Source organism: Mauremys mutica, chromosome 1 (assembly GCF_020497125.1).
Source record: "Mauremys mutica isolate MM-2020 ecotype Southern chromosome 1, ASM2049712v1, whole genome shotgun sequence".
NCBI lineage: Eukaryota > Metazoa > Chordata > Testudines > Geoemydidae > Mauremys > Mauremys mutica.
In genome coordinates this window covers 2,034,712-2,062,444 of record NC_059072.1, presented here as the reverse complement: position 1 = coordinate 2,062,444, position 27,733 = coordinate 2,034,712, and the positions used below count along the sequence as shown (strand labels likewise).

Sequence of the window (27,733 nt, the reverse complement as noted above, 5' to 3'; positions counted from 1 at the left end):
GAGGGCACATCTAGACCAGCAAAAATGTTCGTCTGCACTGGGGCTTTGGCTGGAATTTGAGTGCCATAAAAACCACCACGACCACTGTTGTAACAGCAGAAGTTTTATGTGTAGATTTGGCCTGAGGCAGTGCCAGGTTTGACCTGTCCAGGGGGGGCTCCCACTCTTCCCTTGGGGGACGGTGCTCCAGCCCCACAGATCCTCCTGATCATCAGCCTCGGTTCCCTTTGCCTGCAGTCCCCCGTGGCTCCCTGTGTCTGTCCCTCTGCCCCCCCTGCAGCCTACGCAGCCCCTCTAAGGCCCTGCCCGGTGGAGCTGGGAGGGGCCCTGCCCAGAGCCACCCCATTGCAGAAGTTTCCTATGTCCAGGCTCCCTCCAGCGCAGGGCAGTGGCGGCTGCCAGGAGCAGTGGGGAGCTGAGCCGAGACCAGACCCCTTGATGGGCCAGATGCAGCATGAGACTTGCCTGGTGCCTGCTCCCCCTGGGCCCAAGGGCTGGGGCTGCCCGACCCCTCAGCAGAGGGTGGGGAGCAGCCGAGGGTGGTGACAGCTCTCCAGCTGCCCCCCCCGCCCTGTCCCGTTCCCGCCCCCCCGCACCCCCCCCGAGCTGCGTGCATGGGTGGGGAAATGTCCTTAATCTCTGTTTGCTCTGGGCTTGGGTTACCTGGTTTGGCAGGTGGTTCAATTTCCCTGTTCAGCCCCCTCCCTGCCCCCCCCGCCCGCTGGGCTATAAACCCCTCGAGACCCAGCGCCCAGCACAGGCTGAACTCCACTTCCCAGGGCTACGGACCAGCCGCCCAGACAGACGGACAGACGGACAGGTGAGTCCCTTCCCCTCCCGTCCCTCCTCCCTCCTCCCTGGGTGCTGGGCTCTCGGTGGCAGCCGAGCCCTGTGACGGGGCCTCATGGCCCGACTTGCCCTGTGTGAGTCCCTGGGGCCATCTCTGTCCCACCCCTTCCCCCACAGCGCGGCCCCAAACCCCCGTCCCCAGGTGTTGGTGCTGAGCATCCTCTCCCTGGGGTCTGCTCCCCGCGCCCCTGCCCTGCCCTGCGTGGCTGGAGAGGAGGGGCAGGGAGAGCTCCAGGCTGACGGGCCCTTGGGAACCAGCCCAGGGAGACGGGCCCTATATATCTCCCCTGCCCCACGGGGGGCTGTGAGCCTGCACTCCGGGGCCTGGGGGCTGGGATCCCTCAGGGCCCTTCCAGTCCGGCCAGGCCCTTAGCAAACAGCCCAGCTGCGAAGTGCCTCCCCCTGGGAAATGCCCCATGGTGGTGGTGGGGTCACTCCCAGGGTGTCTCAGGTTCTCGTGGCCCCAGCTCCCAGGTGTGTTTTCTCCCCAGGGGAAGTGAGAAGATGGGGCCAGTCGCCTACTTCAGCCTCTGCCTCCTCGGCTGCCTGATCTTTAACCCCTCGCTGGCCGGTGAGTCCCTGCCCGGCCCTCGGAGCTGGAGCCCCTGGGGGCTGGTTGCCCTGGTGGGAAGTGAATTTACATCACTGCCCTGCCCCCAGAGCCCCTTCCCCACTGAGTCCATAAACCAGGAGCCCAGGCAGTGGCTCAGCACCCACTCTGGGAGAGACGCCGCCTCCCGCTGCCCCTGGAGCTGGGTGAGAACTGAGGCCTGAGAAGCTCGTTCCTGGCCGGGATTGCGTCTGTCCAAGGGATGCAGCGGGGTGGGGGACCCTGGGGTCCGTATTTCCTCCCGAGCTGGGAATCCAGGAGCTCATTAGAGCAGGTGCATGGAGGGGTTCTCATCCCCCCACCCCCAGTGCACTGGCTCCTTCCCTGACCCAGGGAGCCCTGGGGAAAGGAGTCCCTGCCCCATGCAAAGCCAGAGTCCCTGCCCTGCTGGGATCCCTGCTCAGAGCTGGGTTCCAGGGGCTCTGTTCTGCTGATGTGGGGTCTGGGCAAACCCAGCTTGTTCCTGCAGCACCAGGGCCTGGAGGGTCCTGCCAGCCAGACACAGCCCCAAATGGGCTCCCGATGTTTTTGTGCTAATGGGAAAGCTGTGGCTGTGCCTCCGAAACAGCCTCTAACCGCGGTGTCCTGTCCCCACCATTCCCCCCCACCTGTCCCCTCTCTCAGCAGGGGCACAGGCTGCATCCTGTCCCAGGGGCTGGCTACACTTCCACAACGACTGCTATGGATACTTCCCCCAGGAGGCAACCTGGAAAAGGGCTGAGGTGAGGGTCTGGGGATCCAGCGGGGGCGCGGGAGGGCTCAGTGTTAGGGTCTTAAGCCTTAGGGCTGCTCAGTGCTGGAGCACCCTCCCACTTGGGCGCCAGTCCTGTGCCCCCTGTGCCACGACGCAGAGGCTAGCACTGGAGGTGCGTCAGCTCCAGGCCTGTCGGGGGGGGGGATGAGGGGTTTGAGATGCGGGGAGGGGGTCAGGACTGGGGCAGGGGGTCGGGGTGCGGGAGGGGTGCAGGGTGTGGGAGGGGGTTCCAACCTGGGGCAGGGGGTTGGGGTGTGGGAGGGGGGTTCAGGGCTGAGGCAGAGGTTGGAGTGTGGGGGGGTTCAGGGTGCGAGCTCTGGGAGGGAGTTGGGTACAGGAGGGGGTTCCAACCTGGAGCAGGGGCTTGGGGCGTGGGAGGGTGTCACGGAGTCCCCGGGCGCTGCTCTGGAACTGCTCCCCACCAAGCCAGGCAGGACTTTGGGGAGCCTCCTCTCTGTGAGCAGCCTGTCTGCAGGGCAAGAAGCTCTCACGGCTTCACCTCCTGGGTCTCTCCTTGGAGCTTTCAGCATCCTCTGCCCCTCCGTGCGCTTCCCACAGCGAGTCCGCCCAGGCGAGGTCCTGGGGGGGCCACAGGGTCCTGCACCCCCACTGCACAGTCAGACGTGACTCTCAGCCACCCAGTAACACAGAGGTTTATTCGACGACAGGAACAGGGTCTAAACCAGAGCTTGTAGGTACAGAGAACCGGACCCCTCAGCTGGGTCCATTCTGGGGGGCAGTGAGCCAGACCCCCACGTCTGCAATTCACTCCTCATCCCCAGCCAGCTCCAGACTGACACCCCCTCCAGCCCCTCCTCCTCTGCTCAACTCCTTTCCCGGGCCAGGAGGTCACCTGACCTCTCTGTTCTCCCCCACCTTTAGCATCCCCTTGCATGGGGGAAGGGCCTGGCCATTAGTTGCCAGGTGACAGAGGGTCGGCCAGGAACTGAGGCCCCCCCCCCCAGTATTCAGAGAAAACATTAAGAACATTCCCAGTTCGTCACAGGGCTGTGAGTGGAGTTTACCTCAGGCGGCTCCCGGAAGCAGCTACATGTCCCCTGGCTCCTAGGCGCAGGGGCGGCCAGGGAGGCTCTGTGCGCTGCCCTCGCCCGCAGGTGCCATCCCCGTCTGCAGGCACCACCCCCGCAGCTCCCATTGGCTGTGGTTCCTGGCGAATGGGAGCTGTGGGGGTGGCGCTCTGGGTGGGGGCAGCGCATGGAGCCTCCCTGGCTGTCCCTGGGCTTAGGGGCTGCAGGGACATGCTGGCTGCTTCCAGGAGCCGCACAGAGCCAGGGCACACAGGGAGCCTGTCTTATCCCTGCTGCACCACTGACCGGACTCTTAATGACCTGGTCAGCACCTGCCAGGGTCCCTCTTCGACCGGGCGTTCCCGTCAAAATCTGGACGCCTGGCCACCCTCCCACAGCCATTGGGTGGGGCACTGATCAGCTGTTTGGTGGATGGCTGGAGGCGCTGGCGGGAGGGAGGAGAGGAGAAAGCAGTGAGCAGGCAGGGGGACTGGGGAGAGGGGGCAGAGCGGAGCCCTGTGGCATGGCAGGGGTGGAGCAGCGACTGGGAAAAATAAAAGTAATTGCCTGTGCCTCGGTTGGACTCTCTTCCTTCTGTGGTTTTCAGTCAGTACATTCCCAGCCCAGGGCATGGATTAAACAGGGCGTTTTCTGTGATGTGAAGCCGGCGGAGGTCTCTGGGGACAGATCCCCGGACCATGGTTAGCACTGTTTCATGTTGGACAGTGACTGGGGCATGTGAAAACCATATGTTACACCTAAATTACTACAACAGGCCCCACCTGAGGGCAAGGGGTGGTGCTCCGCTTCGGGGCAGCTGGAATCAGGAGGGGTTTGGCCCTGGGGTATTTCTGCAGAGTGGGGTGCAAGGAGGCATGTGCACAGGAGCAGGCCACGGCTAGGGGTCGGGAGAAGCACCGGGGGCTCTCTCCCGTCACAGCCCTTGCTGCTCGGGGTCCTGCTCAGGGGATGCAGGGCCACAGGTTAATACCAGGCGCTCTCCAGCTGCCGTCAGCAGTGGGAGCAATGGAGGGAACTGGCCTTGTCCTTGTCACAGGCTCGGTGTCAGAGCTACGGCAGCGGTGCCCATCTCGCCTCCATTCACAGCGAGGAGGAGCACAACGCAGTCGCTGATTTCGTCACCCGCTCTCAGCGCCATGACGATGATGACGATGACGGTGATGATGTCTGGATCGGACTCCATACCCCTGCCCGGGTGAGTGCCTGGGGTGGGGGTGTCTGCCCTGGCAGGTCACTCCCCTGTTTCTATGCAGATTGTTTCCTTGCTGTGTGGTTAGCAGGGTAGTTATCACAGTTATTCAATGTCGGCTCTATCAGAATCTCTGGTGCCCGTGACCCTCTGCCAGCCTCTCCCGTGACCACTTCTCACAGCCCTCCCATGCCTGGCCCTGGCTCATCTCTAACTAATCTTAGTTTTCACTCACAAAGGAATCCTACAAAAAGTGGGAACATGGACAAATGGCGAACGATGAGTACAAAAGAATAGCACAAGCACGTAGGGACAAAACCGGAGAGTTTAGGTAAAAATGAGTTACACCGAGCAAGGGACAGAAAAAGCAGTAAGAAGAGGCTCTATAAATACATTAGGAGCAAGAGAAAGACAAAGGAATGTGTAGGTCCATTACATAGCAGGGAAGGAGAGCTAACAACGGACAGCACCAAGAAGGCTGAGGTGTTTCAAGCCTCTTTTGCTTCAGTCTTCTCTAAAAAGGTTAATTTTGAACAGCTGCGTAACACAATTAATATCAACAATAAGGGGAAAGAACACAAGATAGAACAGAGCATGAACAGATTAGAAAATATTTAGCTAAGTTAGATGTATTCAAGTCAGCAGGGCCTGGTGAAATTCACCCGAGGGTACTTAAGAAACTAGCTGAAGCAATCTCGGAACCATTAAGATTTATCTCCAGGAACTCATGGAAGATGGGCGAGATCTCAGAGGTGTGGAGAAAAGCAAACATAGCACCTGTCTTTAGAAAGGGGAACAGAGGACCTGGGGAATTAGAGATTAGTCAGTATAACTTCAATACCCATGAAGCTGCTGGAACAAATGATTAAACCCTCAATTTGTAAGCGCCTAGGCTATGTCTACAGAGCACTGTGAACCTAGGGCTAGTTGGGACTGGAGTCAGCTGACCCACGTGAGGGAACCCTGGCCTCAAGCATCCACATTGCACTTCACCCACTTCTCTGTACCAGGAGATCTTCAAGTCCCACCACTTAACCACAGCTCTCAGTGACTGCAGCTATTAGCAGGGGAGCCTCATTGCTAATACACACAGGGCCTTCGCTTGCATTAGAGACACTGGCCTGAAACTGGTCTGCTGCTTAGCTCTAGGTAGTAGGGAATTTATCTCACTAGCATGTAATAAGATTTTCACTTGAGCCTTAATCAGTTCTTATAGTAGAAAGAAAAAACAAACCAAATATTACTTAAGACTGGTGTGCAGAAAAGAAACAGCTACATACTTTCTAACACACATATCTTCCCCCACACTTTCTCAGAAATCACTGAGGACCCCCTGTCCCCTGCCTAGCGAGTGTCCTTTACTTGTGGGAGAGTCCTTCAACCAGGGTTTGCCAAGTACAGTTCTGCTGCCCTCGATTCACTCAACGAGGATAACAACCCCTTATTACTCTGGCCCCAATAACAAGGAGACTGGGGATCCCACACTAGCCAAAAGTGACCATTTGGGCAAGCAATCCCATCGTGCTGAGCTCCTAGGAAGGGTGGGTGGGCCCATGCAAAGGAGATGAGCTGCTGATGTCCTTTCCAAAGCTCACCACTAGATGTCAGGGAGAGCTCATTCAGCCCTGCCTACACTTATGATATTTGTAGATGACACCAAGCTGGGCGGGTTGCAAGCTCTTTGGAGGACAGGATTAAAATTCAAAATGACCTTGGCAATTTGGAGAATTGGTCTGAAATCAACAAGATGAAATTCAATAAAGATAAGTGCAAAGTATTTCACTTAGGAAGGAAAAATCTAATGCACAACTAAGAACAGGGGAATAACCGGCTAGGCAGTAGTGCTTCTGAGAAGGATCTGGGGGTTCTAGTGAATCACAAACTGAATATGAACCAAAATGTGATGTAGCTGCGAAAAAGGCTAATCTCATTCTGGGCTGTGTTAACAGAAGTGTCGTATGTCAGACAGGGAGCTAATTGCCCTGTCCTGCTCTGCACTGGTGAGACCTCAGCTGGAGTTCAGTGTCCAGTTCTGGGTGCTGCATTTTGGGCAAGATGTGGACAAATTGGAGAGAGTCCAGAAGAGAGCAACAAAACTGATCAAAGGTTTAGAAATCCAGACCTGTGAGGAAAGGTTAAAAAACTGGGCAAATTCAGTCTTGAGAAAAGAAAACGGAGGGGGCACCTGATAGCCTTCAAATATGATAAGGGCTGTTATAGAGAGGATTGTGATCAATTGTTCTCCATGTCCACTGAAGGCAGGACAAGCAGGGCCGATGCAAGAAAGTTTCACGCCCTAGGCAAAACTTCCACCTTGCGACCCCCCCCCCAGCCCTGAGGCCCCCCCCCGTGGCAACTGCCCCCGCCCCGAGGAGCTGTGCAGCACCTCCCCACCCCAGCTCACCTCTGCTCCGCGTCCTCCCCGAGCACGCCGCCCTGCTCTAGTTCTCCTCCCAGGCTTGCGGCACCAAACAGCTGATTGGCGCTCAAACCTGGGAGGCAGGAGAAGTGGAGCAGCTTTTTGGCGCTCCCAAATCTTAGCGCCCAGGGCAACCGCCTTGTTCACCTTAATGGTAGCACCGGCCCTGAGGACAAGCAGCAATGGGCTTAATCTGCAGCAAGGGAGAGTTAGGTCAGATATTAGGAGACACTTTCTAACTCTCGGGGCAGGGAAGCTCCAGAGCAGGCTCCCAAGGGAGGTTGTGGATTCCCCGTCACTGGAGGGTTTTAAGACCAGTCTGAACAACCCCCTGTCGGGGCTGGTCTGGGGTTCCATGGCCCTGCCTCCGTGCAGGGGACTGGGCTAGATGGCCTCTCAAGGTCCCTGCCGGCCTGACACGCGGCTGGACCTGTGATTCTATACGGTGCGTCACTGTGGTCTCCTCTCATGGGTGTGTCTGCAGAGCCGAAGATGGTCATGGGCAGACGGCTCTGAACTGGACTTCAGCGCTTGGGGTAGCCGCGGAAGCTCCTCTTCCCCGAAGGGGGAGCCCTGCGTGGTGCTGGAGGAAGACACAGGTAAGGAGGAGGCTCCGAGCCAGGTGTGTCAGTGAGGGAGCCCAGGCACCTGTCTGGCCGCACGGCCTCTGAGACGCTGACCGGGTGCTGGTCCCAGTCCCCACGGTGTGGGTGTGGCACGTACACAGACTCTGGCCCCTGCTGAGGGACTCTGCTGGTGTGTTCAGAGCAATGGCCAGGAGCAGCTGCTGTGCCCCTACTCCACCCTGGTGTTCCTGGGTGTGTGTATGTGTATGTGTCTTGCTCACGAGCACTCGCTGTGTCACTCCTGGGGGGGGCGTGTTGCTCCTGGGGGGCTGTGTCACTCCTGGGGGAGGGTGTGTCACTCCTGGGGGGGCTGTGTTGTTCCTGGGGGGGCTGTGTCACTCCTGGGGGAGGGTGTGTCACTCCTGGGGGGGGGTGTCGCTCCTGGGGGGGGGTGTAGCTCCTGGGGGGGCGTGTTGATCCTGGGGGGGCTGTGTCACTCCTGGGGGAGGGTGTGTCACTCCTGGGGGGGCTGTGTTGCTCCAGGGGGGGGCGTGTCACTCCTGGGGGGGCCGTGTCGCTCTTAGGGGCAGCTTGTTGCTCCTGGGGGGGCCGTGTCGCTCTTAGGGGGGGCTTGTTGCTCATGGGGGGCCGCGTGCTCCCGGGGGCGCCATCTCACTCATGCATTGACACAGACGTGGGCTGCTCACGAAAACACCCCGAAGTCTCAGCATGGTCAAGAATTGAGCATGAATGAGGGCGCCCAGGAAACTCGCAAAGGGCTAGTCCCAGTCACCTGCTTAACGTCTCCGTCCCCCAGCCAGGGAGCAGAGACTGGGCACGTGTCGCTGGTGAGCGGCCATGCCCAGAGCCCGCAGTCGTAGTTCAGAATCCACGAGTGAGCTGAACCGGGAGAGCGGGTTGCCTGGGCGCCTGGCGAAGCTGAACGAATCATGGGGCGAGTGGCATGGGAGCCCTGGCCGGTCAAGGGGGCACAATGTATCTGGGTGTATCCAGCCAACGATGGGACAGAGCTCAGTGCCCCCAGCCCCCATCCCCAGACCAGGGTCTGAGAGGCCTTGCTACGAAGCTTGTGCACAACTAGCAGTTCCAGGAGTCCCTCTGCCCGTCAGACCTGGTGCCGGCAGATGGGCGCAGCCAGGCCTGCAGTCACTGGACGGGGATAGGGAATGGGCGACAGGGGCTGGAGCACTCGATGATTCCCTGCTCTGTTCATTCCCCTGGAGCACCTGGCACTGGCCACTGTTGGCAGCCAGGATACTGGGCTGGATGGACCTTCGGTCTGACCGAGTCTGGCTGCTCCTATAGAGTCAAACAGCAGCAGAAACCCGCACCCAACAGAACGGCCTATACCCCCCGCGGAGCTCCCTGCTGGGCCTGGGGTGCTGCTGAGGGGCTGAGCCCACCCAGCCCAGCCCCAGGACTCTCCTTCCCTGGGCGCTCTCTGGCCTGGCTACGCAGGAATCCGACTGCCGGGCAGCCCCCGGGCACGGGCACAGACACCCCCAGAGCAGAGGGGTAACGGGGTCTGAGGGAGGAACGTGCTGCTCCGTGCACAGCAGGCCGGTGACACTGACTCCTGGGGCAGGGACACATCCCCTCTGCACGGCGGCTGAGCCCTGCCTGGGACAGAGGTTCCCCTGGGTGTAGCCAGACCCAGGTGGGCAGGGCATGGAGGGGGCCTGGCTGGGGGCAGCTCACTCAGCAGGGAGGAGGCAGCAGCCCAGTTCCTGAGCGGGTGCCCCAGTCGCGGGGCAGGGCTCTCGCTCTCTCCTCTGCCCTCTGGCTGGGGTGGGGGCACGTGGGGTGGGGGGGGGTAGGAGCAGTAGCACATGGACCAGGCGTCTCCCCTTTCACACTGAGCCTCGGCCTCTCTTTGCAGGATGGGGCTGCCCCAATCTGGGGCGCTCAGGGCTCCATCCCACCCTCCTCTTCCTCAGGGCTGTGCACAGGAGCTGGGATCTTCTCCCAGGGGCAGGGAATGGGGAGGGGGAGGGGTCACTGTATGAGCAGGAACGGCCCAGCCTGCCCCACCCCACGGGTCATCTCTGTTTTCCTTTCTAGGTTTCATGACTTGGGACAAGGACTCCTGTAATGATAGAAACCCATTTGTCTGCAAGTTCAGGCCTTAGGGGAGGCAGGTCGCCTGGCCCTGGGGGCTCCCAACACCTGGGCTGTGAGTGAATCGTTTCCCTCCGGCTCCCCGGGGAGACCAGATCCTGTGTCCCCGGCTGCAAAGTCCCTTCTGCAAAGCATCACTGAGTTCCGCTGTGTCACTCCCGCTCTGCTCTGCCCCCTTCTTGGGGGGGTGTCTACTGTGTAGTTTTACCCTGGTCTCCCCCTCGTGTCTTTGCCCAAACCCTGCTACCCCCACACCCCGAGCCCTCCCGCACGGCAGCCTGGTGCTCTGAGCCCCGGCTGGCTCGCATGGCTGGGGCTGCGGGTTAAGGGTTGCCTTAGCTTGGGCTCCTGCCTGCCCCCTTTTCAGTGAAGCCACAGGCAGGAGCACGCGAGTGACTCCCGTCCTGCAGTGCCCTGCCCACAGCTCCCCACAACTGACACAAACGCCTGGGAAGGAACCCTGGAGCGTCTCAGCCCAGCCCCCTGGGCCATGCCCCAGTGCACACGCGGGCAGGAACACGGAGCACACGGTCGAGCTTTGCAGTGGGGATGCTCAGCCCTGCGCTAGGCTAGCCTGAGCGCTCAGAGCCGGGCGCCGCTCCCCCAGGGTAACTGAACCATGGCTGTCCCGCTCCCTCTCTCCTCTCCACCTCTTCAATGCAGGGAAGCAAAAATAAACTGTCCTTCAGCATTCAGTCCTGTGTGCGTCTGCTGCTCTCTGCAACGGCCCGTTCCATGTGCCCCTGCCTCCGTCCTGAGCACCCAGAGCCAGCCCCTGGGGGACCGAACATGAGGGAGCTACAGCACAGGGCATGGGCATCCTCCTCTGCGTGCATTAGTCCCTGAGGCACGGCCCCCCCCATCCCACTCCCCTCTGCCCCTCCCTGGGCACTCAGCCCTCCTGGCCTCATCTCAGCGCTCTCCGGGAAGGGGCCTGTCTACCTGCCTGCAATGCACCACACCCATCTAACGGAGCAGGGATAACAGCCTGAGCCCGGACTCCTGGGTTCCAGGCCCTGCTCTCCTGGGTGACCTGCAGACCGGCCCTTCCCCTCGCTGGCATAGTGGTTGGTAGTCACAGTCCCTAGGCTGGTGGGTTGGGCACCAGCTTCACTGGGCACCGTGTGCTTTATGCCTCCTGCGTCTGACCAGATTCCAGGCAGTGCCCCGGCTGGCGTCTCTCGGCGCCCTGTAAACAAGCTCCGCTGCAGAAGTGCGAGCTGACCCTGGGGCGGGCAGGCAGAAACTTCTGGGGGTCAGAGGCAGCAGCCCTTGAGTTGTGTTGACGTTGCAGCCCAAAGAAGGGGTCACAGGCAAGTGGGGGGGTGAGGGGGAAGCTGGGGGGGGGCGTTATACATGTTGCTGACAAGGCTCCATGAGGCTGGAGCACTATTGTGAGCTCTGCTCCAGGCCGCAGGGAGTGAGAGCTCCTTCAGTCCTGGGGCTGCGGTTGGGGTCCCGGCACTGGGGCTTCCTCGGGCGCCCCCCAGCTTCTGCAGGAGGTCACTGGCCACTGTCGGCAGACAGGACACTGGGCTAGATGGACCTTTGGTCTGACCTAGTCTGGCCGCTCTTATGTTCTTACCCCAGGGATGGGGTCGAGGGGGTGCTGGGGGATCCCCCCACTGCCATGCCCAGCACTGCTGTCAGGGAGCAGGGCCTGGGGGGGGGCTTCCCCTGCCACTGTGTCCACCCCACCATCCTGGCACAGCTGCTTGGGAACAGGGTCAGGGAGTGCGGGGGGGCCTTCCCCCGCTGAGTGCCCAGCGTGGACGCCGGGGAGTGGGGTGCCACCATGCCATGCCTCCCCCCCCCGGAGCCCGGGAGTGGGGGCTTTCCCCACCTGCCCAGGGCTCCGGAGCCCCCCAGTTGTCTGAGACCCCTGGGCACAGGCCCTGTAGGCCCAGTGGCTAATCTGCCACTTTCTCCCCCAAGCCCTGGGGAAGGGGCTCCTTGGTGTGTGAGGGCTCCCTGGGGAAGCCCACCCAGTTGTCAAAAGCGTATCAGCCACTCAAGCTGCCCCTCTGGGGGAGACAGCCACAGCCAGGGGTCGGCAGGGTCTGTCTGTCCTGCCCAGGGCACCCACGACATCCACAGCCACCCTCAGAAGAGGCTCGTCTCACAGGTGGAGGCATCAAGGCGGCTGCTCCTGTCACTCCAGCTTCCCCCTCCCCCGACAGGGATCACTTGTTTTCCAGTCATTTTTAACTGCCACGTATCCAAATCATCCCCACGGGTGGGTGTTTGTGCACCCCCACATCCTCCCCTCCCCCCCACTTCAGATAGATCCAAGCTATGGGTACCAGTAATGGGGGTTCTCCTAACCCAGGCCAAATTGTATCTGGGTCTGGTACATTGATCTGAGCGAGAATCACCAGAGCACCCAGAACCTGCCAGCCTGGACCAGCACCTTGCAGGCCCCCGTCAGGGTCTGAACTCACCCCGGTAACCTGCTGTACTGGGTGGCAGCAGCAGCCCATCCCTCCTTGGGCTGTGTATGCTCCAGGCAATATTGTCCTCCCTCGCCCAATATGGAGCTATACCTCTCTCATAGAGCTGGAAGGGACCTTGGAAGGTCATCGAGTCCAGTCCCTGCCTTCACAGCAGGACCAAGGAGCATCCCTGACAGATTTAGCCCCAGATCCCAAAGTGGCCCCCTCAAGGATTGAACTCACAACCCTGGGTTTAGCAGGCCAGTGCTCAAACCACTGCACTATCTCTGCCTCCCCCTGGGATTTCATTCACCTTGGGATCTCACAGCCCACTGATCTGTTTTGGCCTCTGCCCTTCTGCTGGCCCCACAGCTGAGCCGGGTCCTGCGCCCGAGACCGCCCCAGGCTCTGGATGACGCTGGCTTGTCTATTTTTAAATTATTTTTATTTATTCTCAGTTCCAACAAACGGCTAGAGAAACATTCTCCCAGCGCTAACTGGCCAATCCCCCAAAGAACAGGCTGGTCACCCCACGGTCCAATACATAAACTGGTCTTCAGCCTCTGCAAAGCGAGGCTGGTGGCCAGCTAGGAAGGGAGCAATTTAATGCTTTCTCTCACCCTTGGTATAAGCCCTCAGGCTTGGTGGTGGGGGATGAGTCTGCCAAGCAAATGCCACCAGGCTGTTAGGTAAGAATCATTTTCCTTGTTCCCTGTAGAACTCTGCCCTGATGGGGCAGCTTGTTGAACACTAGGGTTGCTCCTGTGTTTAGGAACTAATCTTAGATACAGAAGCGTCACGTTTCTTCCACCACCTTGCAGATGTGACTCCTCTAGCAAAGGGGTAATTGGCTCTTGGTGGCTTTTATACAGTGCAGAATATTTGGGGAAATTCAGCACCCTCCCTTGGGAGATTATCTGGCAGCAAAGTCCAAATCTTTGGACAGGTCCACCATGTGTGAAGAAATCCACCCATTGTCTTACTCTCTCCAGCATTTACCTGCCTGGTACCATAGAGGTATTTAACATTAAGGGAGCTTCGGTACCACTGGGTGACTAGCCCTTTAAGAGAGACGTGGCCAGTGCATCTGTGACTAGTCAGCTGCATCCGAGAAGGCACCTGGGCCATAGAAAGAGGCAGGAGAGGTGGGTGGGAGCTGATGAGGAGGAAAGGGGAGCCCTGGAGAGAGCACGCAGCAGGGGAGAGCTGCTGGAGACAGGAGCAGTGGCGAGCTGGGAAGGGTTCGGGGGTAGACCGCCAGGAGCGAGCTAACGGTGACAAGAGCCGGAGCTGGCGGAAGCTGCTGGGGAGCGCTGGCCAAAGCCAGGGAGTCCTGCCAAGCTCCAGGAGAGCCCGTGCAGAGGCCTCTGGCGAAGACCCAGCCTTGTCCCGGGAAGCTGAGCCTGGGACCAAGAGAGCTGATGCTGGAGGGGGGATCCCCGGGCAGGGCTCACAGACCGGGAGGGCTGGGGAGTGGAAGCCTGCAGGGACCCCTCTCGGGGGAGCAGGGGACCTGGCTTGGGAGCTGTGGTAGCAGAGTCATGGGAGAGAAGCGACTTGGGTAACTGCAGTGACTGGGGGGGAGTGCGGGGCCCTGAAACAGGTGCTAAGAAGCTGTGTCCAGAAGGGAGCCTGGCTCTCGGCTGGGTGCCCCCGAAATGACGTCCCTGCAGGGGGCCTGGAGAATGGCACCGGTTGTACTTTGGGGGTGGAGGAGCGGTTTTCTCACAAGCGCTATCGTACGTGGACAGGAATCACTATGCCCAGAAGTGGCCTTTGGACTGGGCTTTGAGGGGCTAAACAAAGGGGACACGAGAGCCGGGTCTGTGTTGTGCCCCGGGCCTGACGCGGGGGCGGGGTGGGGGGGCTCGAGGAGCTGCTGCCGTCGTACACCCTGGTAAGGAGTTTTCTTTTACGAGCGGGCATGTGGGGGCCACAACCCCAGATCCTTTCTCAGCCCTTGGCCTTGATTTAATTCCCACGTTTGCCTTCCACCGTCTCATGACGGTGCTTTCCCCCTCGAAGTAACACCTTGAACTAACGCTAGGCAAGGTGGCGAGCAGACCCTCGTGTGATGCGGTGTTTTTCCTGCTTAGCTTCGCCTTTCTAATCGGGTGGGGATGAAACATTTCTCAGTTGCAGGCGTTGGGATGGTGGAACTTTAGTATCTTTTTCAAGCTGTTGAATCTTTTCAATCTGAACGTAGCTGTGCTGAAGCAGCAATGGTTTTGTAATACTTTTATGAGTCCCATTTGTGCCTCAGTTTCCCTGACATGCTGCATCGTTCCCTGGTGGGTGGAAAGGGGACTGTTTTCTCTCCGGGCAGGCTCATACCCCAGGTCTGGGTGTCACCCGGCTCTCTGGGCCTTATTAATGGAGCATCTGAGAAGACAATGGCAAATCCAATTGCTTGGGCGTGGAGACCTAGCAACCAACAACCCAGAGGGATGTGGACTTCCCCACCTTCGCTAGCCAAGGCAGCCAACTGCAAGTGGGGGCCCTGGAGGGAGAGGGGAGTGATGTGTTAAAGGGACTTTCGTTCAGCAGACGTTCCCCCCATTCATCTCTAGCAATCCCTGAACAGAAACAAGAACGCACAGCCGAGTCCAATCTGCTCTGTCTTTACACACAAGAAAGGGGGAATCAAATGCTGTCGAGGGGTCTGTACGCAGAGTCCACACCCCAAGGTGGGAACATCTATCCCCACCCCTCTCCTCTTCACTAGGATTTGGCTTAGCAAACCAGCTTCAATTTCTAAGGTGACCCTCCCATCAGGGCTAACTACCATTCTGCGGCCCTGGACACACACAACAAGGATAAAAACTTTTCATGATCCCGGCATTAAAAGTGGTTTGTAGCCCAACACCAGCCAAATCTGATCATTTTGGCAATTCAGCTCCATGTGCGGAACCGCTAGGCAGAGTACGTGTGCCTATGCAAACTAGAGCTGTCAAGAGATTAAAAAAAATAATCGCGATGAATCGCACTAACAACAATAGAATACCATTTATTTAAATATTTTTGGACGTTTTCTACATTTTCAAATATATTGATTTAAATTACAACACAGAATACAAAGTGTACAGTGCTCACTTTATATTTATTTTTTATTACAAGTATTCGCACTGTAAAAAAACAAAAGAAATAGTATTTTTCAATTCACCTAATACAAGTACTGTAGTGCAATCTCTTTATCATGAAAGTTGAACTTACAAATGTAGAATTATGTACAAAAAAACCTGAATCCAAAAATAAAACACTGTCAAATTTTAGAGCTTGCAAGTCCATTCAGTCGTACTTCAGCCAATTGCTCAGACAAACACGTTTGTTTACATTAGCAGGAGATAATGCTGCCTGCCTCTTGTTTACAATCTCACCTGAAAGTGAGAACAGGCGTTTGCATGGCACTATTGTAGCTGGTGTCGTAAGATATTTATGTGCCAGATGCACTTAAGAGTCATATGTCCCTTCATGCTTCAACCACACTTCCCGGGGACATGAGTCCATGCTGATGATGGGTTCTGCTCGACAATGATCCAAAGCAGGGGACCAACACATATTCATTTTCATTGTCTGAGTCAGATGCCACCAGCAGAAGGTTGATTTTCTTTTTTAGTGGTTCGGGTTGTGTAGTTTCGGCATCAGAGTGTTGCTCTTTTAAGACTTCTGAAAGCATGCTCCATGCCTCGTCCCTCTCAGATTTTGTAAGGCACCTCAGATTCTTAAATCTTGGGTCGAGTGCTGTAGCTATCTTTAGAAATCTCACATTGGTACTGTGATGGGTTGGATCACAGAAACCCCATGGGAACTGCCAACCAATGTGCCAAGACTACTTCTCTCCCTGCTTTCCTGCCCTGGCAGCTCAGGACTCCAGCACCCTGTCTTGCTGAGCCAGACACAACGGTCTGCTCCAACACAGACCCAGGGTCTGAATCATATGCCTCAAAGCTGCAGTCTTAACCTGAAAGCAGCTTACAGAAGTGTTCCTGTCTTTTAGCACTCAGATGCCCAACTCAGATGCCCAATGGGGTCTAAACCCCAAATAAATCCATTTTACGCTGTATAAAGCTTATACGGGGTAAACTCATAAATTGTTCACCCTCTGTAACACTGATAGAGAGATATGCACAGCTGTTTGGCTCTCAGGTATTAATATGTTCTCTGAGTTAATTAATAAGTAAAAAGTGATTTTATTAAATACAGAAAGGAGGATTTAAGTGGTTCCAAGTAGTAATAGACAGAACAAAGTGAATTATCAAGTAAAATAAAATAGAACACGCAAGTCTATGTCTAAGAAACTGAATACAAATAAAACCTCACCAGTTCCAGTAAGCTTCCTCCTGCTAGTCTGGGTCCAGCAATCACTCACACCCCTGTCGTTACTGTCCTTTGTTCCAGTCTCTTTCAGGTATCCTTGGGGTGGGGGTGGAGGAGAGACTATCCTTTTAGCCAGCCGAAGACCAAATGGAAGGGTCTCCCAGGGGTTTAAATAGACTTTGTCTTGCGGGTGGAGACCCCCTCCTCTCTCCTATGCAAAGTCCAGCTCCAAGATGGAGTTTTAGAGTTACATGGGCAAGTCACATGTCCATGCATGACTCAGTTTTTACCAGCCAAGCCACATTCCTGGGAAGGCTCAGATGTGGATTGGCATCTTCAAGTTCATTGTTGGTTTAAGTGGTTTTTGACTGGGCACTTAATTTGCACTTTTCTCAAGAAACTGCCCAAATGCTCTGCTAGGCTAGTTAAAATCAAGCCAGTACACAGCCAATATTCCTAACTTCAAGTACAGAAGTGATCCATGCACACAAACAGGATGAATAGATGCAGCAGATCATAACCTTTACAGAGAGATGTTACATGGCATATATAGCATAAAACATATTCTAGTTATGTCATATAGACATTCATAAGCATATTCCATAAAGCCTTATGCGGGGTACCGTCACAGGTACCTTCTTTGTGTTTTATGAAATCTGCAGTGAAAGTGTTCTTAAAATGAACAACATGTGCTGGGTCACCATCCGAGACTGCTATAACATGACATATATGGCAGAATGCAGGTAAAACAGAGCAGGGGACATACAATTCTCCCCCAAGGAGTTCAGTCACAAATTTAATTAACACATTTTTTTTTAGCGAGCGTCATCAGCATGGAAGCCTGTCCCCTGGAATGGTGGCCGAAGCATGAAGGGGCATATGAATGCTTAGCATATCTGGCACGTAAATACCTTGCAATGCCAGCTACAAAAGTGCCATGGGAATGCCTGTTTTCACTTTCTGGTGACATTGTAAATAAGAAGAGGGCAGCATTATATCCTGTAAATGTAAACAAACGTGTTTGTCTTAGCGATTGGCTGAAGAAGTAGAATTGAGTGGACTTGAAGGCTCTAAAGTTTTACATTGTTTTGTTTTTGAGTGCAATTATGTAACAAAAACAATCTACATTTGTGAGTTGCGCTTTCACGATGAAGAGATTGCACTTTCAGTTCACCTCATACAAGTATACGGTACTTGTATGAGGTGAATTGAAAAATACTATTTCTTTTGTTTACCATTTTTACAGTGCAAATATTTGTAATAAAAATAATATACACTTTGATTTCAATTACAACACAGAATACAATATATGTGAAAATGTAGAAAAACATCCCAAATATTTAAAAAATGCCAATTGGGATTCTATTGTTTAACAGTGTGATTAAAACTGTGATTAATCATGATTAATTTTTTTCAGTTAATCGCGTGAGTTAACTGCGGTTAATTGACAGCCCTAGTGCAAATACAGTCTGTCTGAAATCTTTCCCCCAGTTTGTCTCTAGATGTCAGCAGAGAGCTCATCCAGACCCTGCTTACAACTGTATCGTCTGCAAAGTTTGCCGTCTCACTATTCACCCCCTTTTCCACATCGTTTATGAATATGTTGAACAGCACTGGTCCCAGAGCAGACCCTTGGAGGACACCATTTTTTACCTCTCTCCAGTCTGAAAACTGACCATTTATTCCTACCCTTTGTTTCCAGTTACTGGTCCATGAGAGGACCTTCCCTCTTATCCCATGACAGCTTACTTTGCTTAAGAGCCAGTAGTGCAAGTAGAGTGGTACTCTCCAGTATGCAGTACCAGCAAGAGATTTTTAGGGGGTAGGAGGTACTGGAAAGACTTGGGGCTATATAATAGTCAATAATATGAAGTTATTTTCCATACCTAGAAGGAATTATTTGCATAGGGAATGTTTAGTTAGACACAATCAGGTTTATTTCTTTATTTTGGCTTGTGGATCTCCTCTGTGCTAACCCCAGATGCTTTTGTTTACTTGTAACTTTTAAGCTGAATCCCTAAGAAAGCTAGTTTGGGTGCTTACATTTTTGGAATTGCTTTTTTAAAATCTAGCAAAAGCCTAAGTTCCAGATGTATTTTCTTCCTTTTTGTTTGTAATGAAATTTACCTTTTTAAAGAACAGGATTTGGATTTTTGTGTCCTAAGAGGTTTGTGCATGTTGTTTGATTAGCTGGTGGCAACAGCTAACTTGCTTTGTTTTCTTTCTTAGCTCTTCACAGCCTTCCCTCATCTTGCTGCTTTTCTTACCCTACTTCCTTTTCCCGAACTAAGCAAAGAGAAAATAACAAGCTGGTCACCTCTTTGACTGTTCTCAGCCACCACACTGAAATGTCGCTGAAAATCTCTTCACAGGTGTATGAAATGCAAATCTCACTCAGAACAACAAGCTATGCATTTCACCGTGCTCGCTGTGATACCCTGATGGGCTCCTCTGGGTGCAGCCTGGAACTGGGGTACTGCTGAGCCATCTGTGTCATGGATTGTGGGGGGATACAAGGCCCTACACCCCCGCCTTCCTGCTATTCACCAGCCAGTAAAGCAGAAGGTTTATTTAGACGACAGGAACACAGTCCAAGACAGGTCTTGCAGGCACAGACAACAGGATCCTCCCCAATTAGGTCCATCTTGGGGACCCAGGGGCACCACAGCCCCACTGGGGGATCAGAGCCCCCGTCTGTGCTTCCCTCCATTCCCCAGCCATCTCCTCCAAAACTCCCTCTCTCCCCCAGCGTCTCCTCTCCCAGCCTTTGTTCAGCTTCCGGGGCAGAGGTGTCACCTGGCCTCTAACCCCTTCCTGGGTTCTCATGTTACATGCTCAGGTATCTTTCCTCAAGGCCAGTCTCCCATCCCCCAATGCAGATCGTCCTCCCAGGCCAACACTCCCCACTCAGCCTTCAAAGACCACATTAAGAACAGTCCCAGTTCGTCACAATCTGGCATGCCAGTCTGGGCCCCCTCTCACATGTGAAGCTGTGACAAGCTGCAATTCTTGCCAGGTTTTACTTTGCTTAACCCTAAGCAAATGTCACTGAACCTCATTGCTTGGAATGCCAAAGGATCGATTCCCAGAACAGCCCCTCTGGGAATTGCTGAGGAGACCGAGGTGCCCTGGTTAGTGATGGGAACAGCCCAAGGCCTCCAGAGGTTGGGAGCTGATTGAATTCTCCAGACAGGCCAGGACCTGCCACATGGCACTGGGAGCTCTGAGGGCCGATCTCTTCCTGGCCAGGTTCCAGGGCCAGCCGGCCATACTCATATTGCTCCCCAGCACCAGGTATGACTGACCAGAGGGTCCTGCTGTCCCACCTCCCAGATGGGGCAGGGGGATTGCACTGAGATGGCTTCAGCCACCCCTCTCAGGCAGCACCCACAGATTTGTGAGAGGCACCAGATCCTGCCCCCCACATCTCCTCTAGAACATCCAGCGGGGATCCAGCCTCTCCCCGTCCTGCTCAGCACCCACCCCACTCTGCCAGGAATACGGAGCAAAGGGCCAGGCACAGAGCTCTCCTGCACAGACCGTTACGGGTGTCACCATTTTATTGTCCCATTAGGAGGTGACTGTTGCTGCCACAATTGCAATTTCCTTTGTAATCTAACAGTTCTGGTGCGTTAGGACCCAGCCCTGAGTGAGCAACTTACCCAGCCTACAATGAGCTGAGATAACAAAGTGCCGGCTCTTTGCCTCTGGGCAGGCTGCTGCTCTCTGGGGTAACCAGGTTCCTCTGACTCTCTCTGCGGCCCAACACAGCCCAGTATGGCTGGGCCTTTGCCTTAGGCTTGGCCAGCTGCTGTTGTGCAGGGCGAGGCCACTGTTCGCGTCTGCCTTTATGTTTAGTTGCGGTTTTAAATAACCACAGAAGCAGAAGGGTGTAGGAAAGGAACCTTTTCTACCAGGCTTATAAATCCAGAGATAGAAGCAAATGAGAAGAGGACAGGACAGGGAAGGGGTACAGAGTGAATTGAGCCGCTTGGACAATAAAATGCAATCAAACAATCTGCATTTTAACACAGGAAATGCAAAGCGTGTGTGTAGGGACAGAAAGGTTAGGAGTGGTGGTGGGGGGGAAGTGCTGCAGTGGTGAGCCACCCCCCATCCAATCCAAGCTTCCAGAGACAGGTCCCAAGCGAGCCGCAGCCCCCCCTCCTCCAGCATGCTCAGCCCTTGTTCCCAGAAGCCAAGCCCAGGCAGGGACTGGAGCATCGCTGCTGCACCCCCCCATCCGGGCTCTCTTGCAGGTCCTGCTGTGCTGCCCAGAGCAGAGACCGGGAGCAGCCAGCTTCAGCTGCATGAGGATCAGTTTCCTCCCACTTGTTGCCCAGGAGTAGTATACGGCTCGATAGCATTCATCACCAGGCATTTTTGACAGGTTTCCATGCCCCATTTAGGGCTTATATCCTGCCTTCCCAACCTGTTTCCATTGGCGCCCAAGTTTGGTGCTATCGACCATTTTGAAAACATTTTTGTGTGTGCGTTTGACGAGGGGAAGTGCTGTGTGTGTTTGTGTTTGGATACATTGTGGGAATAAGGTTGAAATAATAGAGTGAGAGAAGTTTAAAGAAAGCTTGGGTAAGGTTTAGAGAAAAAAAGAAAAGAAAGGTTATTTGGATGTGACTGAGTAAGGAGAGAGGATGGTAAAGGCAGGTTATTCAAGAATAGAAAGGGGGGGAAGCAATAATAGAGTCTGTGTTACTGAACACGTGCAGAGCGAAACATCCTACCCCAGCGACTGTCAGTAGTGAAATGATAACTGTCCTGGGTGGCTAGCCCCTCCTTTCGGTGGATCAATCAGAGGCTGTTTTACAGCTAGGTCACAGAATGCACTTGTTAAACCAATCCTGTAGTCCCAAGATTTTAAAGAAGAGCCTTTTAGAAATGAACTATTGTGTGGTGGGTTATTTGAAAAACTCTAGCCAATGAGCATTTGGCCATGTGTATAAAAACACGTATTTTTGCGAGCGGGGCTTTAAAACTGGGAGCCTAGACACAAAGACATGTCCATGTACAAGACACCTACAGCAGCCAGGGAGCCGGAATTGCCCCATGGTGCACCAGTACGTGTTCAGAAGAGAAGGCCTCTTTAGGCTTATTTTGCTAATGAGGCAGGACCATTGCGGAACCCCGTATTTCATCCTGAAATTGAACCAAAGAAAGAGGAAGACTTTATGGAGCCACGGCCATTTGAAAAAGAGAAAAAGGATAAAGTGCGAAAAAATTTGTTGTCGGATTTGGAGAAAGCTGACTCGAAGGCAGAGGTAAGACCCTTATTATAATAAATTAATGAAAAATTACAAATGTTTTATAAATATTGATGGTTAAATGTTTTTGTTTGTTATAGGTAGGAATGGAAGAAGAGCCTGTATACGAGGACATGGCAACCAAGGGACCGTCGGAGGATAGTGATGTCGAGAACCAACCGATAGACCCTGAGTCATGGAAAGACGCGGCAAAACCAGAAGTGCATGAGGAGGTAAAAGCAGCTTAAATTATTTGAAAGAAAAGAAATATATCTATGTGAGCCACTGGTTAAACGTTCCTACATGGTTTTGCTTAATAATAGGTTGCTGAAACAATGATGGATGGATAGTGTTTCAGAAACAAATGACACAGACTGGGTGTGCAGCGAGCGATTGTCAACTGTAGAAACAAAAGAACATGCTGAAGTAAAAGCTACTTAGAAAATCTTGAAAGAAATATAAATATAAACATATATAAGGGGAGGTTAAACAAGGCCATATGTTTGTGTTTAATAACAGGAAGGTGCCATGGGACTCGATGATGCGTCAGCCGGGGATGATGATGACGATTCAGAATCAGATGAGGGTACGATTGAGGTAGCATGAACAGACTGTAGGCCTTTTTTATTTTTAAATGATTGCAACAAAGAATTGAAAATGTTTTATTTTGTTTTTGACAGACATCTTCAGAGGATGAAGAGGATAAAGAGAGGCGGCCTTGGAGCAGAATAACCGTGATATGCACCTGTTCTTTTTGCATGAAGCAAGATTTACAAAAAAAAAAGTCTGTAGTTTTAGAGAAGTGCACGCTTGCTTGTAACAATAATTTCTCAGATGGAATTGCTGTGTTCCCAGTTATTATTCCTGGCACCGTCTGGAGAGAAACAGTTAAGTTACCACTGCTTTGTGTTCTGAAAACCCTGGGGAACACATGTACCCTCTGGGCCTATCCATCTGCCTCAGCGCCTGCCCCAGCGCCCCCTTCCCAGTGCCAGGCTGTGACTCAGCAGCAATAATGCTCACCCCATCTCAGGGGGCAGCAGGAAGCTGAGCAGTAGCGGGGGTAGATTGCCATCTCTTATCTGTGTCGTCACTGGGTTTGAACTGTCACATCTGGGGTCATTTCCAAATTCACTCTCCTCCTTCCCCCCCCATGGGCCCTCCCCCCTGCTGGGCTATAAACCCCCCGGGGAATCATAGCCTGGCACAGGCTGAACTCCAATACCCAGTGCTCTGGACCAGCCACCTAGACAGACAGACAGACAGGTAGGTGAGTCCCTGCCCCGTCCAGTCCCTTCTCCCCTCTGTGCTGGGTGCTGGGCACTCGGTGGCAGCCAAGCCCTGGGACGGGGCCTGGTGGCTGGACTTGCCCTGTGTGAGCTGCCTGGGCCCTGGGACAGTGTCTAACCAGCTCTCCACCACCCACAGCCCTGCCCCCTGCCCTACCCCCCATATGGACCAGAGCTGAGTGTCCTGTCCCAGGGAGCGGTGCCCAGGGCCCCACCCTTCCTGGCTGGCACTGAACTGGGTGTCTCCCCCATTTGTGACTCCTGACAAATGATCCCCTGCAAGGTGCTACCTGGCATCTCCCCTTGTCCCCCCCCACCCCCAGGGTGTTGCACAAGCCCTTCCAATGCCTACCTTGGTGGAGCAGAGAGGGCAGAAGGGGTGGGGGAGCTTCCACGGCAGATCAGGGAGGGCAGGAGGTGTGGGAGAGCCCCACAACAGAGAAGGGAAGATAGGAGGGGTGGGGGATGAACATGGTAGGGAAGGGAGGGCAGGAGGGGTGGGAGGAGCCTCATTGCAGAGCAGGGAGGCAGGGAGGGGTGAGGGAGCCCCCTCGATAGAGCAGAGAGGGCAGGAGGTGTTGGGAAGCCACCATGGCAGGGCAGGAGGGGTGGGAGGAGCCCCATGGAAGAGCAGGGAGGATAGGAGGGTTTAAGCAGCCCCCACATCAAAACAGGGAGGGCTGGAGGGGTGTGGGAGCCCCCACGGCAGATCAGGGAGGCAGAAGAGGTGAGGGAGCCCCCACAGCAGGGCACGAAGGATAGGGGGGTGGGGGAGCCTGCTCAGTGGAGCATGGAGGGTGGGAGGGGTGTGGGAGTAGCCACGGCAGGGCAGGAAGGATAGGAGAGGTGGGAGGAACCCCCTCGGCGGAGCAGGCTGCAGTGGCAGGGAGCTGACAAACAGGCTAATCTCCAGCTAAGCTCACCCTTGCTGCGGCCGTGGGGTAACACGGGGGCCCACAGCTCTGGGTGTCCCCAGTGGAACATTCCAACCATGGGGCGGGTTTGTTTCCAGTGGGGTCCTGCAGGGATCAGTTCTCGGCCCTACACTAGTTAACATTGTTATCAGTGACTGTCAGGGTTCCCTCCCCACTCTAAACTCTAGGGTACAGATGTGACCCCTCACATGAAAGACCCCCTAAGCTTATTTCTAGCAGCTTAGGTTAAAAACTTCCCCAAGGCACAAATCCTTCCTTGACCTTGGACGGTACTGCTGCCACCACCAAGTGAGTTAGACAAAGATTCAGGAAAAGGACCACTTGGAGTTCCTGTTTCCCCAAAATATCCTCCTAAACCCTTTCACCCCCTTTCCTGGGGAGGCCTGAGAGTAACCAAAGTGAGCACCGACCAGCCCCTTGGGTTTTTAGGACACTAAAAAACAACTAGGTTTTTAAAAACAGAACTTTATTATAAAGAAAAAATAAAAGAAGCCCCTCTGTAAAATGAGGCTGGAAGGTAATTTTACAGGGCAGTCAGATTTAAAAAACAGAGGATTCCCCTCTGGGCAAAACTTTAAAGTTACAAAAACAGGGATAAACCTCCCTCTTAGCACAGGGAAAAATCACAAGCTAAAACAAAAGATACTCTAATGCATTTCCTTGCTATTACTTACTATTTCTGCACTGTATCATTCAGTAGGAGCTGGATTACTTGCTTGGTCTCTCTCTTTGTCTCCCGAGAGACCAACAGCCCAAACAAAAACCTTCCCCCACGGATTTGAAAGTATCTTCTCCCCTTACTGATCCTTTTGGTCAGGTGCCAACCCAGTTATCTGAGCTTCTTAACCCTTTACAGGGTAAAGGAGGGATTTTATGCTCCCCTGAGCTGTATGTTTATGACAGTGACCTGGAAGGAAACATAAATCCATCACTGATAGGTCCATGGGTCCAGATTTAATGCATTCGAGGGTGCTGAGGGAATTGGCTGATGTGATTGCAGAGCCATTGGCCATTATCTTTGAAAACTCATGGCGATCAGGGGAGGTCCCAGATGACTGGAAAAAGGCAAATATAGTGCCCATCTTTAAAAAAGGGAAGAAGGAGAATCCTGTGAACTACAGACTGGTCAGCCTCACCTCAGTCCCTGGAAAAATCATGGAGCAAGTCCTCAAGGAATCAATTCTGAACTACTTAAAGGAGGGGAAAGTGATCAGAAACAGTCAGCATGGATTCACCAAGGGCAAGTCATGCCTGACTAACCTGATTGTCTTCTATGATGAGATAACTGGCTCTATGGATAAGGAGTGGATGTGATATAGCTTGACTTTAGCAAAGCTTTGATACGATCTCCCACAGTATTCTTGCCAGCAAGTTAAAAAAGTCTGGATTGGATGAATGGACTGTAAGGTGGCTAGAAAACTGGCTAGATTGTCGGGCTCAACGGGTAGTGATCAATGGCTCCATGTCTAGTTGGCAGCCGGTTTCAAGTAGAGTGCCCCAAGGGTCGGTCCTGGGACCAGTTTTGTTCAACATCTTTATTAATGATCTGGATGATGGGATGAATTGCACCCTCAGCAAGTTCGCAGATGACATTAAACTGGGGGGAGAGATAGATACACTGGAGAATAGGGATCATGTTAGGAGTGACCTAGACAAATTGGAGGATTAGGCCAAAAGAAATCTGATGACATTCAACAAGGACAAGTGCAGAGTCCTGCATTGAGGACGGAAAAATCCCATGCACTGCTAAAGGCTGGGGAACGACTGGCTAAGCAGCAATTCTGCAGAAAAGGACTTGGGGATTACAGTGGACGAGAAGCTGGATATGAGTCAGCAGTGTGCCCTCGTTGCCAAGAAGGCCAACAGAATATTGGGCTGCATTAGTAGGATCATTGCCAGCAGATCGAAGGACGTGATTATTCCCCTCTATTCGGCACTGGTGAGGCCACATCTGGAGTATTTCATCCAGTTTTGGGCCCCTCACTACAGAAGGGATGTGGACAAATTGGAGAGTCCAGCAGAGGGCAACGAAAATGATCAGGGGGGCTGGGGCACATGACTTACGAGGAGAGGTTGAGGGAACTGGGCTTGTTTAGTTTGCAGAACAGAAGAGTGAGGGGGGATTTGATAGCAGCCTTCAACTACCTGAAGGGGGGTTCCAAAGAGGATGGAACTCGGCTGTTCTCAGTGGTGGCAGATGACAGAACAAGGAGCAATGGTCTCAAGTTGCAGTGAGGTAGGACTAGGTTGATTATCAGGAAACACTATTTCACTAGGAGAGTGGTGAAGCACTGGAATGGGTTTCCTAGGGAGGTGGTGGAATCTCCTTCCTTAGAGGTTTTTAAGGTCAGGCTTGACAAAGCCCTGGCTGGGATGATTTAGTTGGTGTTGGTCCTGCTTTGAGCAGAGGGTTTGACTGGATGACCTCCTGAGGTCCCTTCCAACCCTGAGATTCTATGATTCTAACTTTGCAGGTGGTACAAAGTTTGGGGGAGTGATAAATAATGAAGAGGGCAGGTCACTGATAGAGAACGATCTGGATCGTCTGGTAAACTGGGTGCAGCAAACAATTTGCGTCTCAGTATGGCTAAATGTAAATGCAGACATCTGGGTACAAAAAACACAGGCCAGACTTACAGGATAGAGGCCTCTATTTTGGGTACCAGGGACTCTGTAAAATATGTGGGGGTGGATAACCAGCTGAAGATGAGCTTCCAGCACAATGCTGTGGCCAAAAGGACTAATGTTAACCTGGGGTTTAAAAACCAGAATCTCAAATAGGAGCTGTCACGGAGTCCCCGGGCGCTGCTCTGGAACTGCTCCCCACAAAGCCAGTCAGGACTTTGGGGAGCCTCCTCTCCCTCGGAGCAGACTGTCTGCAGGGCAAGAAGCTCACACGGCTTCACCTCCTGGGTTTCTCCTTGGAGCATTCAGCATCCTCTGCCCCTCTGTGCACTTCCCCCAGTGAGTCCACCCAGGCGGGACCCTGGGGAAGCCACAGGGTCCTGCACCCCCACTTCGCAGTCAGACGTGACTCTCAGCTAGCCAGTAACACAGAGGTTTATTAGATGACAGGAATATGGTCTAACACAGAGCTTGTAGGTACAGAGAACGGGACCCCTCAGCTGGGTCCATTCTGGGGGGCAGTGAGCCAGACCCCCACGTCTGCACTTCACTCCTCGTCCCCAGCCAGCTTCAAACTGACTCAATCTCCAGCCCCTCCTCTCTGAGCTTTGTCCCTTTCCCAGGCCAGGAGGTCACCTGATTCCTTTGTTCTCCAACACCTTCAGCTATCACCTTACGGGGGGGGAAAGGCCCCGGCCATCAGTTGCCAGAAGACAGAGTATCGGCCATTTATGTGCATTGGCCCTTTGCTCTGCAACAATTACACCCCCTTATCCCACTACCTAGAGACTTAGGAAATGCATAGAGGAAACTGAGGCACTCCTACATTAAGAAGAATCCCACTTTGTCACAGGAGCAGAGAGGTTATTTTACCTCTGTGTTTGGCAGTGGTGCGACTGCTGGTGGAATCCTGTGCCCAGTTCTGGTGTTCCCGGTTCAAGAAGGATGTTGATAATTTGGAGAGGGGTCAGGGAAGAGCCACAAGAAGCATTAAAGGATTAGAAAACCTGCTGTGAGAAAGTTCCTCCTCTACCTTGGTGGGTTCTGTGCTTACTGGCGGATTTGCTCGCCTCACAGATTTACCCTGTGGGTCGGGAAACAGCCCAGAGACCTTCCCCTCTAGTAGAAGCCACAGTCCAAGTCAATTCCTCCTGTGTTTGATCAGGAGTTGGGAGGTTTGGAGGGAACCCGGGCCCGCCCTCTACTCTGGGTTCCAGCCCAGGGCCCTGTGGACTGCAGCTGTCTAGAGTGCCTCCTGGTACAGCTGTGCAACCGCTACAACTCCCTGGGCTACTTCCCCAT

The 27,733-nt window shown here is 54.0% G+C and overlaps 1 protein-coding gene across 1 annotated transcript; it reads left to right on the top strand.

Annotated features, from left to right (window-relative positions):
• Positions 1–751: 751 nt before the first annotated feature.
• Positions 752–10,270, top strand: LOC123375799 (struthiocalcin-2-like). The gene is made up of 6 exons (XM_045027075.1): positions 752–820; positions 1,341–1,420; positions 2,084–2,181; positions 4,299–4,457; positions 7,355–7,469; positions 9,519–10,270. The coding sequence occupies exons 2-6, from the start codon at positions 1,354–1,356 to the stop codon at positions 9,584–9,586; spliced, it is 507 nt and encodes a 168-aa protein (XP_044883010.1). The 5' UTR covers positions 752–820; positions 1,341–1,353; the 3' UTR covers positions 9,587–10,270.
• Positions 10,271–27,733: the final 17,463 nt, after the last annotated feature.

Excerpts from the sequence above, each read along its gene's own strand:
- LOC123375799 (XM_045027075.1), top strand. The coding sequence starts at position 1,354 with ATGGGGCCAGTCGCCTACTTCAGCCTCTGCCTCCTCGGCTGCCTGATC. Across the intron at positions 2,182-4,298 it reads CAACCTGGAAAAGGGCTGAG|GCTCGGTGTCAGAGCTACGG; the intron begins GTGAGGGTCTGG and ends TCCTTGTCACAG. Across the intron at positions 7,470-9,518 it reads GGTGCTGGAGGAAGACACAG|GTTTCATGACTTGGGACAAG; the intron begins GTAAGGAGGAGG and ends TTTCCTTTCTAG.